Genomic DNA, 12,775 nt, shown 5'->3' with positions numbered 1-12,775 from the left:
CCGGAAACAGCCTGTTTCCCGGCTTCCGGTGAGCATAAAAGGCCCGAAAATCAGCTGGCCGGCACGCGCATGCGCGCTGGAGCTGAGCTAGGGCAACACTCACGTGCCCACAGATATGGTTCTGTGTACCACCTGTGGCACGCGTGCCATAGGTTCGCCATCATGGTTCTAGGGTGTTAGCTATTTCTGCCAGCTTAGTATCATCTGCAGATTTGGTGAGTTCCCTTTCTATTCCCTCATCTAAGTCATTTATGAAGATATTGAAGAGTACTGGGCCTAAGACGGAACTTTGTGGCACCCCACTGCTTACTTCTCTCCATGTAGACTTAGACCCATTAAGGACTACTTGTTGAGTATGGTTTGTCAGCCAGTTGTGAATCCATCTGGTGGTGAAGCTATCTATCCCACTTTTTTCTAGCTTATGAAGAAGTAGGTTGTGGTCTACTTTGTCAAATGCCTTACTGAAGTCTAAGTATATTATGTCCACAATATTTCTCTGGTCTACTATTTTAGTCACTATGTTGAAGAATGAATGAAATGAAAGACAAAAGTTCTAAAAGAAAGTATTATTTCTAACAACAATCTGCTAACTTCTTTGTCTGAGAAATAGTCATCTCCAATTAAAGAGTGTATATGACAACTTGCCACTATGACACTGATCTACATACAGGTAGTCCTTGACTTACCGCCATAATTACAGCCAGAATGTTCATTCCTAAAGAAATTGTTAAGCAAAAAACTACAGTTAAATGACTCACATGGTTGACTTTGCTTGTCAGAAGCCAGTGGGGAAGGCCACAACTGGCAATCACATGACTCTGGGATACTGTAAATATCATAAATACATGCTGATCTCCAAACACCCAAATTTTGACTATGAGTTCATGGAGATGCTACCATGGTTATAATAACTGCGAGGACCAATCATAGGTCACTTTTTTTTCAGTGCCATAACTTTGAATGGTTGCTAAATGACTGGCTGTGAGTTGAGGGCTACCTGTAGTTCCCAAGGTGTTTTTAAAAAGGGATACTGCTGAGAAAAATCAGTAACTGCATTACTTTTTTTGAAAAAATGTATTTAAAATGTTTGTGCACTTATTGCCCTGTCAATGAAATTTAGATCCTTCATTGGAAAGCCACACCAAAAACGTACGTCAGCAAGATTACTTCAGCTTGAGGATAGAGATTCTGATACTGAAGACAGCATTGTAACACACGATCATCATTGTTCTCAGTACTGAAACTTTCTGAAAATTCAGAAACAAGAGATTACAGTATCACGTTCTAAAAGGATTGGCTGATGAACAAACAGCAATAGCACATCAAGAGGCAAGAAAAATATTTTATATTTGTGGCATTCTCCATTTACAATTATCCTCTGTGCTTCTGATGTTCAGTATTTATTAAAAGTTTGCTTCAGCTCTCTTGGGAATAATGTAACGTAATGTAACGTTACACAATGCAGTGCAAGAGTGAAGCGCCAATACTCTGAAGGAAACGTTACTCAAAAGAGAACACAAACTTGATCAGAATAGAGGTTACCTTCTCAATTAATTCCACCAATTATAGCTGGTAATTATGATTGTTATATTGTATTTGAAATAGACAGCAGCTCATTTTGATTAATAAACAATGATTCACAATAATAACAGACAAAATTAAAACCATTACACAAAACCCAGGCAGCGTAACACTCCTATCCCAAATGCACATTCACTCAACTCTCATCCTGGTTCAATGTCTGGAGAAAAGTCAGATCTTCAAGGCCTTCTGGAAAGCTAAGAAGATAGCGGCCTTCCAAATCTCAGGGGATAAACCTCCTGGTCATATGTTGATTATTTCAAAGACACATTGCCTTAAAGCAGGGGTGTCAAACTCATGGCCCATGGGCTAAATGCGTCACACACTGGCCATGCCTACCCCCGGTTTAGCGAAGGGGGGAAAAGTCACAATGTCACATGACGACGTGACGTCGTGAGTTTGACACCCATGCTGTAAAGCATCCAAAAACTTCAAATGGTGCAAAAATGTAGCAACAACCCCATTGCATGGTACCAGGATCCTGTTATGTCTATACAGAAAGATGGTGCTGCTTCTTACCATGCTTAATTTAAGGTATTGGTTTAAAGCACTAAGCAATTTAGGGCCAAGCTATTGGAAAGACTGATATTACATATGTTGAAAGTTGTACTACTTTCAGCCTTCTCTTGATGTGACAGCACGTATTTACTGTAGAACTGATCCAGTTTCTATGTCTCTTTAAAAAAAGCATTAAGATACATCTATTTCACATAGTTTTTTATTATTTTGAATAATAATATTCTTACTGTCTTATGTATTTTACCTATCTTTTAAATTATCTCTTTTTAAAATTTAATTCTCTTCTTTCAGCCACCATAAGGTGGAGAAATCATAAAATGCTGCTGCTGTTGCTGACGACAATGATAAACTAATAAAAATAAATTGCTTCCCCTGAACCAATTTATACCTGTGATTTATATTATTTAGAATTTGGCCGGGAGAACTTTATAATGAGCAGTAAACTCCAAGACACTTGCTACTTGTGTTTCACTGTTTCTTAAGTCTTTGGGACCCACAAACATTCTTAGGAGGAAATTATAGTAGGTCTAGAAAACTAATCCTTTACTTTGAGTCTTTCCTTGCTGGTTGATGGGGAGAATTAATCATTTTGTAGATACATCCATACATTGCAACTAGGAAGGCAGGTGGCCAAGGGATGGTCTTGGGAATTGCATCACTGACTTCATAGCAAGCAGCCAATATTTGGCATTATTTTAGACAAGAAAAATAGGCATAAAAAAATTCATCCTCAATATTTTCATTTCTGATAGAATAATTTCTATTGGAATAAGGTTTATTATCAAATAGGTGCACTTACTGAAGGTTTTAGAGATCTAAGATTAAGAATAAAATTGTGACTATTTCTACAATGACTTACGTGTTTTTTGAGAAGCAAGCTGCATTGATTGACCCCACAACTTCGGATCTTGATTTTTCAGGCACGTATAGATGAAGTGAACTGCAGGGATTGCTTTTTGCCTAACATTTGCCAATATCTTCCCTCGCTTTAAGTTGTCCAGTTCTTGCAGAACTACCCAGGGAATTAACAGCAAAAATCTGCCTATGCCTAATTAGGAGAAAAATAGCATTTTTTGTCAAAAATTATCAAAGTTCTTAAAAGAAAAAAAATGCATTTGTGAAATCCATGTGGTTGCATCTCAATATTCCTATGCAAAATATCCCCTTAATTCTCTTGTTTTCTATCTTTATTCTCTAATTTCCAAATCCCTGTCTTATCTGTTGATTCCCATAATTATAATTTCCAGAGAAGGTGGGGGGACGGGGACTGTTTAGCTCCAAACTATTTTCTTTGTGTGTGTTTGGGGTTGTTGTTTTTTGACAGTTGCCAGATGCTTTTTGTTTCCTTGAAAGTCTGGGAACAAAATGAAAACAAACTAACAGATAATCATTATACTTAAAACAATCTTTCTCAGATACAAAGCCAAATAGATGAAAAAATTAGCATCATTAATATGAATATATAATTTAGAAAAATTCATTCTCAATTTTGTCTACTGCTAAATTTCCTTTATTCTGTTCAAAACTCAGACCACTATAATATTTTGCTAAATTAGATTTTTAACTAGTTCAGTAACCTGTTATTTCTCTTTAATTTTACCAAAAAAGAAAAAGTAATTTTCTTAACATGTTAAATAAACGCACTTACACTGATTATTTTCAACCTAGAATGGATAGTGTTATGATCACAAACTACAAGTTTTCCACAACTCAGTATCTTTCTTACAGTTCATTCAGTGACCGTTCAAAGTTACAACAGCACTGAAAAAAGTGACTTATGACCATTTTTCAGAGTTACGACCTTTGCAGTATCCCCATGATCATGTTATCAAAATTCAGATGTTTGGCAACTGGTTCATATTTATCACCATTGCAGTGTCCCAGGGTTAGTATGTGATCACTTTTTGAGACTTTCTGACAAGCAAAGTCAATGGGGTGGCCAGATTCACTTAACAACTGGGTTAGTAAATTATCAATTGCAGTGATTCACTTAACAACTGCGGCAGGAAAGGTCGAAAGATGAGGCAAAACTAACTTAACAAATGTCTCACTTAATAGAAATTTTGGGCTCAATTGTGGTTGTAAGTCGAGGACTACGTGTATTGGCATATAATTCCCATTGCTAAGATGACACCGATAATGATTATCAGAGAATGAAAGTTAAAGTAAAATACTTCTTGACTACAAGATCACAGAGCGTTTACAGAATGAGCTTTGCAATATTATTTGTGCAAGTTAAATATTTCATGATTTACTTTGCTGGCACACAACAGGTGGAAATGTCTGTGCATGGACCTACAAATTACCAGAGAAAGTTCTGATAAGCAGCTACACAAGCCTTCCAAATGACATGCCTGTTTTCAATGTTTTGAAGAGGGCTGATCCTAACAAGCTTTATGAATCTTGTTTTAAATGACTGCACAATCATTTGTTGAATCATAATACACAACAGATATTCTCCAAGCATATGAGACACGTAGTAAGCACACTGTTATGAAAGTAAGTAAGCCAATAAAAATGCTAGCTCTTTTTGTTTGAAATCAAACTAATCTGCCATCTTTTAACTTTGTGCGCTATCTGCTACTTCAGTACATTTTGTACCATGAGTGTTTAATAAGCAAAATAATAAAATTTACACCTGCTTACATCGTATCATGTTCTATTGCTTTATTAAAGGTAATTTAAAAGAAAGAAGTCTGTTCATGAAATGAAACTATCTGCTATAAGATTTGGGGCTGAAGTTTAGCTCTGAAAAAAGATGTGGCAGGTAATAGAGAAGCAACATCTTTCAGGTAAGATGTACTTGATCAAGGCTTGTTACCGAGATAAATCCACACATACCTGGGATATTTGCATTCTTCAAAGATTGGATGAATGTCAAATGGCTGATCATTATATTAGTATCAATCACAATCAAAGTATTCAACCCAGAGAAAATATCTATTGGAAAAGAAGAAGAAAAATGTAATTCAATAAGTGGCTCTATCTTTCATTTATTTCCTTCTTCCCATTGCCCTGTCAATGGAGAGACAGCAGAAAACACCTGACACAGATAAGCTTACTAGAGGATATATGTGATTCATCATCTGCAAGATCTATTTCCATGCAAGTTAACTCTCCACAAGCCTGCACAACAGGCAGATCCATCTTCTTCTCAATACGAGCTGCATGTAAGTCTTCTACAATCTGCATCTATAAAAATAATTGTAAAATCATGAGTTGATATCTTAAACAGGAGATAAGGAAGCACTCCCAGTTCTTGCTGCTTTTCCTTCTCTTTATTACTGTCTATCCATTGCTCCAAGTGTGTGGGTGGGTAGGAGAGAGGGAAAATACTACTCCTTGTCTTACACTTTCCACCTAGGTGGTAGATAAATATGATACAGAAGGGAAAATAAATGTATAATACTAATGGCAATGAGTAAAAATTGTTCTCATTGAAAAGATTTTTCAAAAGGTCTAACAAATCTGCACGAAACCTGTCTATATATCTTGATACATTGAGTTAAGATACTTTCTTATCCCTAATTTTCATTTCCCTCTCCAAGAATTCTAATTTGCACACATTTAAGAAGGGAATTAGCCAATTCAAATCCTGATTCTGTTTGACTGGAATCAAACTAGTACAACTTCTCTTAACTCTGTAGTATTTATATTGCTTAAATAAACATGGTGGCAAGAACTTATACAGGTTTCACTATCAAGTTCAAAATGTTATGTTGGGACTTTTCATCCATTTTCTATCTAGCTTCAGATAGAAGTATGAAGAAGTATGTTCATTCTTCATTACTTTTAGATACTGTACCTTGACCAATGAATATGTTCAGTCCCCATTAGGCTACAGAACTTTTGGATTCCTCCCAGTTATCCATTCCACCCTCCCACCCCATTCCGAGGTACATATATGTCTGTGAACATCTGCAATGATCTCATAAGAGGTATAGAATTTTCATGCATTTCTTCTGCAGTAGAAATTTTAATTTGTTTCTGCTATCGCTGCTTTTGCTGTTTACTTGCTTTATATTTTTATATACTGTTTTCATTTTAAAGCTTTAATTGTGATTGTAAAGTAGCTGCAAGCATCCAAAGGTTCTCTAAGTATGCGTTATTAGTATACATTAGAATGGATAAGAGCAAACAAAATCAATATGAGCAAAACAACAACAACAACAATGTAAACTTTGGCTAGTATGAACTAAAACTGCATTTAGGGAATGCTGTTAAACAATCTCTAACCTCTTGGTCCACATCTGTATTTTCGATGTTTTCAAGGGAAGAACATGAGGATTTGGAACTCTGTAACAAAGATATATATATATACTTAGCTGTTAATTTAACAGTTATAATTTTACTTGGAATTTGAAACAATTTTGAAAGGAAGAAAAATGATGCCAGAGGAACTAGGAAAACTTTATTACACTTTTAGAAAATGTTTTTGGTTTTTCATTTCATATTTTAAATTATTGAAGTATTATTAATTTCTTCTCATATTTAACCCACACTAGTCTGCTTGCATTTCTCCTTTAAAATTTGTCTTTATTCATCACTTTTAAGCAACCCTAGGCTAACTTAATCTGCTTTCCAATATTTACTATAGTATACATCCTCTGCTCATTGAATCTTTGTTATATTTGGTCAACCTAAATTTCAGTAGTGTTTGGAAGTTAGAATCCTCCTCAGGGCCGGATTTAGATGAAAAGAGGCCCTAGGCTATTCCACTTATGAGGCCCTTTCACCTATAGTGAAAGTGTAATTTTAATTTTGCTAACAATTTGAATGTAGGTCCCTCTTGATCTTGAGGCCCTAGGCTGAAGCCTAGTTAGCCTATAGGAAAATCCGGCCCTGATCCTCCTCACTGGTTTATGAAGTGAAAGAATGAACCACTTTTATTGATACACTGTCTAAGCAAAAACTCCTTGACTATTTAAGGAGCTGTTCCCTATATTCTTACATTATCAGCCCATAGAAATTATTTAAAAACTCATAAGAGATCTCAACTAAAGCAAAAGTACTGCTTCATATCTCATGATAATTTTTTTTTTTACTTTACCCAACTTGAATGAAATGTGACAGGTTCAAATTTATTTCCTTGAATCCTTGAAGTACAAATATTCTTCTCTGAATCAGTAGGTGTTGGTTCTTCATTTTTATACTTCCAACATTTGGGCAGCTTTGCCAGGTGATATGAGAGTGTGCATTTGACTTCTTTACCATTTTTGCTGGAAAGTTCTAAAGAAAGCTGCTTCTTTTTTTCAATATTATCTTTTTTGCATGCCTGCATATGCACTTTAGAATCTGTAAAAGTAAACGGTAAACTTGGAATATTCTGGGTTTTGGTACAGTTCATTTTCTGGGTGAATTCACTCAATTTTAGTGTTTTTTTCTTACGAAGCAAAGAACATTCTGCAGGTTTTGTGGTTTCCTTGAATTCCTCCATTATATGTTTTATAATTACTTTTTTCAACTTGGTGCTCTCCATCTTATCTTTTTTTTTATCCTTCTCTTTGATGTTTATGATCCCCAAATCATGTGACAACTTCTTCCTTTTTTTGTCATCAGGATCACTGCCACTCATGCCAGACTGTTCTTTACGAGAGAAGACAACTTTAGGCTCCGTAATGCTTCTTTTCTCACCAAGATTAGCTGTGGCTTTAAATTGCATGGTGATCTTTTCACGCTCTTCAAGAGGTATTAAAGCACTATTAATGGGTTGTGAGTCTTTTGATATCCTTCCTCCGAGTCCTGTACTAGAATTTTTGAGATCCAAACTCATTTTTGCTTTCACATATCCAGCACCACTCTCTCTGTGAAAACATCATTAAAAATTACTTTAAAGAAAGTTAAGACTGTAGAAGGTAAACTGTGGATTTTTAAAAGTATAATCCAATCTTTTATTTAACAAGAAATGTTAAGAGAAAATCTGAACTTATCAATAGATTATTGATACAAACAGAAAATGTGACAGGTAGCATGTTATAAAATTATTAGTCCCCTCAAAATGAAATACTTCATCTAATTCTAAAAATTAATTTTAAATTAGAAGCATCCTCCAGTTATTTTAAACTATTATCCCATATGAGAGTTTGATCTTGTAAGAACTAAAATTGAAAACATCCAAAGAATATAATGTTGCTACATTAGGAATAAGAATTCTCATTTGTAAGTTACAAATGACGTAAGTATTATCATATAGCTGAACATATGCAACGGATGTCATTTCTATTAGCCATGGCATCTAGAAAGAGCATTCCATAGGTTATTTTCTTTGCTTATGGCAACGTAACAACACATCGCAAATATAATGAGTTACAAATAAAACTAAAAACAGTAGGCAATTTTCCCCAATAATAGAACAATAGTACAAGTAAAGTTCAGTTAGGCAAAGTAAGTTAAAAAAACTATAAAATTGGTGCATTGTGGATTATCATTTTCTCCAAAGTTTAATTGATTAAAAGTCAGGCAATTAATATGATCCAATCAAAGATTCCAAATTAATCAACAGATTTCAAACAGTGATGTTCTTTGTACTATAGCCCATTTAGATTTTTCAACCTCCAAAATATCAAGTTTCATTTTTCCTATCAAAGAAAAATATTACCTTTGGTCCAGCTGTTCTTTTGCATGTCTGTTCCCAATTTCTGCTGATTCTGGTTTCTGAAAGAAATATTTATTTATAAGCGTGTGTGTTTTCTTATATTAAATAAATAATTTTTCACAATAAGAAGAGCAAAATTGCATGGAATTTCACTATATTGTATGCATCATTCTTTCCTCAAAGTCAGGTACAGGATACAATCTCTAAATTAGGTTATTATTGCTTCTATAATCTTCTCTTTCACTTTGTTCTTACTGTACCATATTAACAATAATCTCCATTAATCTCCATGGGCCTGCACAAACCACTTCATAAAATTTCCATTAAGATTCAGCAATAACTACTTCTTGATCATTGTTATTTATATTATTCTAGATATGTTTTGGTAACTTTTTCTTTGCACAATCTGCATTTGTGATGTAAATTCCTGCAGACGTAAAATGTATGGTAGAAATAAGTATTATTTTGTAGCCTAAACACTGAGCAAGTCTTCAAATCTTGCTGTCCTTGAGTTTCTGCAAAAGCTTAACTAGTATGACTCACTGTTACAATTTAACATTAAAAACTTAAGTTTGATACTCTTTGTCTATCTAGAGTATTAGATCAAATGTTTCATGGTCCTCATATAGTATGCATAAACATACTGCTTCAAACAGTTAGAACTTCTGTCTTCTTTGTTTTGTCAAGTGTCAGGGCAGTGATCAGATTCCAGGTATTTGGATTTTGTTTTTGTTTTTTTGGAGATCCAGAGACAGTAAGCATACCAGTGAATAAAGGGATTTTAAGCTTTATTATTAACTCAAGCAAACAGATTTAAAAGTATAACATAAAAATCATACGTACCAAGTAAGATCACTCTCCGATCTATTACAAGCTGACAGGAGCTTCTTAATAATGACTGCAGAGATAACTAAGGGGTGGCAAATTTCCACAGTACCCAATGCAAAGTTCTGTGCAGAAGCTCCCAATAAACAACAAAAATCCCAAGATTTTTTATCAAAACTTGGTCAAGGGACTGCAAAACCTGACCTTGACTGGATGGCATGTGACTCTGGGATGGAAAGCAAGAATCTTTCATAGTGAGAAAATCTTTGAAGCTACCGTATGTGAAGCTCCCCCACTTTCTCCTTTATTCAGCAACAAGAGTAACAAAACAAAGCATGCTTGCTCAGAACAAACTACAAAATTCTAGACTTTTCTTAATATGAAGGAGAAATCAAAATGAGTCAGTAAACTCCTTGAAATTACAATGGCTTCTCCATTGCCACTACAAACTGCTGCTTTGTAAATTTTGCATTTGTTATGAACAAAAGCTCACCAGCACTCAAAAATAATTTTCAATTCTCCTGACTTTCCACATTTGCTCTATCCTATATACCTATTTACATCATGAATCCACTATGGGAAATAGAAAAATTAGATGCTTATGCTTCAATTTTTTTTTTTTTTTACCTATTTGGCTTTATAAATTCCCTCTCCTTGGCAGAATCTGAGAACCTAATGGTACTTTTCTTGTATTTTTATTCAAGCATACTCAAAAAATAAGATGCAATCTAAATTCTGTTCTGCATCTGAAAAGCCTGGTTTGGAACTAAAATAAATATTTAAAAATAAAAATGTTCTAGGAAAAGTCCTTTATTCCTCTACAACTGTTACCTAAACACTATACTACATCATGTCTTCTGCAGCTTTCTGGCCTGCAGTGTTTTATGTATATAAACTGTTTTATGTATATAAACTGGCTACTCTTACATAAAGCTTCTCTGTTCAGCTTTAAAGCATTAACTGATGTGGGGAAAAAGCACAAAGCATAACACTTCAGGTGGGTTATGTTTAATTCTGTTATGTAATAAAATGCTTATCAACTTCAGTTACATCCAAGATACATAGAACAAAAGCAGATTATCCGTATTTTTAATACTGCAAACATGGTATTAAGACTGAATATTATCATTCATCATTTATCATATACCATATCATTAATAATTTATCATGTACCATTCATGGTACCATCCTAGCATTTTCATTCTTTTTTTGCAATGAAAATTCTAATCCTTGTTGTTATTATTTATTAAACTTATTTGCTGCCCATCTCACTGTCACACAAATCTGGATGGTTTACAATCCAATAAAATCATAGTATCAAAGACTGAAACAGCAAACAATAAATACATTAACAAGAAATAGTAAGGCAGCAGGATATATACAATAAAGTGGAGGTCAGATCTTCTATTAATCCAGTAATCACCTCCAGGCTAACACACCCCTCTCTGGGCCCCAGGCCAACTGACAGAACCAGGTTTAAGACCTTTACAAAGGGTCAAGAGAGTGAGATCTCACTTTGAGGGGAATGAAGTTTCTGATGGCAGCTTCCATTGCAGAAAAGGCTCTTCTCCTGGAACCAAATTCCTTGGTTGACAGGATCCACAGCACGCCAATCGCACTGGGGTTGAGACAGTTCCTCAGCTAATATAAAGGTAATAGCTATATTTTCTTACCTTTTTATCCAAGGTGTCATCCTTTTGACTGGATTTCTTTTTGTGTTTTTTTGACATGCTTAGGTCTGAAAATCTGAAAAAAAGTATTATAGTCTTAATTACAAATATGTTTAAATGTCTATGGAGATTCTCAGTCATCCAGGTCATGGTGGTCCCAAAGAGTGCTTTTTCAAGAGGCAACTGGACTTTCTGGTTTTTCTTTGAAGATGTTTTGCTTTTCATCCAAGAAGTCCAGTGGTCTCTTGAAAAAGCACCTTTGGGACCAAGTATATTTAGATATTTTTCCAAGGAGTTATGTAAAGTACAAAAGCTCCAGATAGGTTGGATATTCCTAATTTAAGCAGTGAATGCTGTAGTGGAATATCTCTGACTTTTATCTTAGGTTTAATTTGAAATTTAATGTAATACAAATGAATCAATGACAGATTATAAGGAAAGGAAATAGTGAAGGAGAGAAAATATATAATCTTTTGTATGCTCATGTGTTAAACCCTGGTTTACTGAATTTCAAAAGGAGGCATGGGTGGTGCCATGCTGAAATGCTAATACCACCTTTATTAAAAGGCTAATAATGAAAACATTACCACGTTGCAATTTAAAAGGAAACCAACATGAAAATCTTTTCTTTTTTTTTAAAACTGCTTTAATCGTGACCTGTAACGTTTCTACTGTTTATGTTTCTATGTGTGATGTTAAAGTTATACTAGGAGGGGGAAATAGTGGACATTAATGCTTTCTTACCATGACTGTGGACGTTTGCTCTTTAAAAAATAGCTATTAAAATAAAAAATAAATTAAAAATAAAAGAGCGAACATCCTGTCTTTGTTAAAATGAATAAAGAAGTACTGGAAAGTGGTGTCAATAAAAGATCACCGCAACTAGTATCAAACCGATTACCACAGCACAGGGTGGTACCCAGGGAGGGCTGGTTTTCAGTTTCTAGGTTCCACTGTATCCATTTTAAAATACTTTTCTCCTCTCGTCTGCTTGTCAACTTAACCACACGCAGGCTGTATAAGTAAATGAGCACCATTCCATTGTTCAGCCAGTCTCGCTTTGACCCGGAGTTCGTTAAAGAAACCGTAAAGCTGGATTCAAACAACCCCACGTCAAACCTAACTGAAACTAACCTTACCTTGTAGCTTTTGAGGAAGTGGAGGCGACTTACACACGCACACCCGAATCAAGATTCCCAGTAGATCCACGACCTTTCAGAGGGATCGTTTTGAATTCCTTAAAAGGTTTCCTTTCTCGCCCCCTCACGTTTGTACGACTCTTTCTCGGTAACTTAAAAGACACCTCAGGGCCAAAAAGTATTGGACATTCGTCGAGGCTTGTTTTCCTCTGACGTCTCAGGCACCCACAGATTCTCCGCCCTCTTGCAATAAGAAGAGAAAAAAAAAAGAAAAGAAAAGAGGCCTCTCCAGCAGCCAATCGGCTCCTCTTTTACGTTCTATTCCTCTACTGTAACCGGTCAATTTGCGGTCTCCTATTAGAGCATAAAAACACCACCCCTGTCGAGTTGCACGCTGGGTACTGTAGTTCACCAACTGCCAAGCGGGGGCTGTACACCGGCAAAAA

The 12,775-nt window shown here is 35.2% G+C and overlaps 1 protein-coding gene across 2 annotated transcripts in view; it reads right to left on the bottom strand.

The window, feature by feature from the left end:
• SWT1 (SWT1 RNA endoribonuclease homolog) overlaps nt 1–12,571 on the bottom strand; it is a 33,034-nt gene extending 20,463 nt beyond the window's left edge. For both annotated transcript variants that reach the window (XM_070940959.1, XM_070940960.1), the window contains exons 1-9: nt 12,330–12,571; nt 11,194–11,266; nt 8,699–8,754; nt 7,151–7,904; nt 6,337–6,396; nt 5,163–5,292; nt 4,942–5,040; nt 2,960–3,148; nt 1,154–1,247 (exon numbers count right to left, since the gene is read on the bottom strand). In XM_070940959.1, coding sequence (XP_070797060.1) covers nt 1,154–1,247; nt 2,960–3,148; nt 4,942–5,040; nt 5,163–5,292; nt 6,337–6,396; nt 7,151–7,904; nt 8,699–8,754; nt 11,194–11,250 — 1,439 coding nt within the window. In that variant the 5' untranslated portion in view covers nt 11,251–11,266; nt 12,330–12,571. The remainder of the gene's footprint in view (nt 1–1,153; nt 1,248–2,959; nt 3,149–4,941; nt 5,041–5,162; nt 5,293–6,336; nt 6,397–7,150; nt 7,905–8,698; nt 8,755–11,193; nt 11,267–12,329) is intronic.
• Between the last annotated feature and the right edge of the window lie 204 nt (nt 12,572–12,775).

This window comes from Pituophis catenifer, unplaced genomic scaffold (genome assembly GCF_029215685.1).
Source record: "Pituophis catenifer annectens isolate HBS135680 unplaced genomic scaffold, rPitCat1.0.hap2 SCAF_3, whole genome shotgun sequence".
NCBI classification, from domain to species: Eukaryota; Metazoa; Chordata; class Lepidosauria; order Squamata; family Colubridae; genus Pituophis; species Pituophis catenifer.
This window is presented reverse-complemented; position numbering and strand designations above follow the sequence as displayed.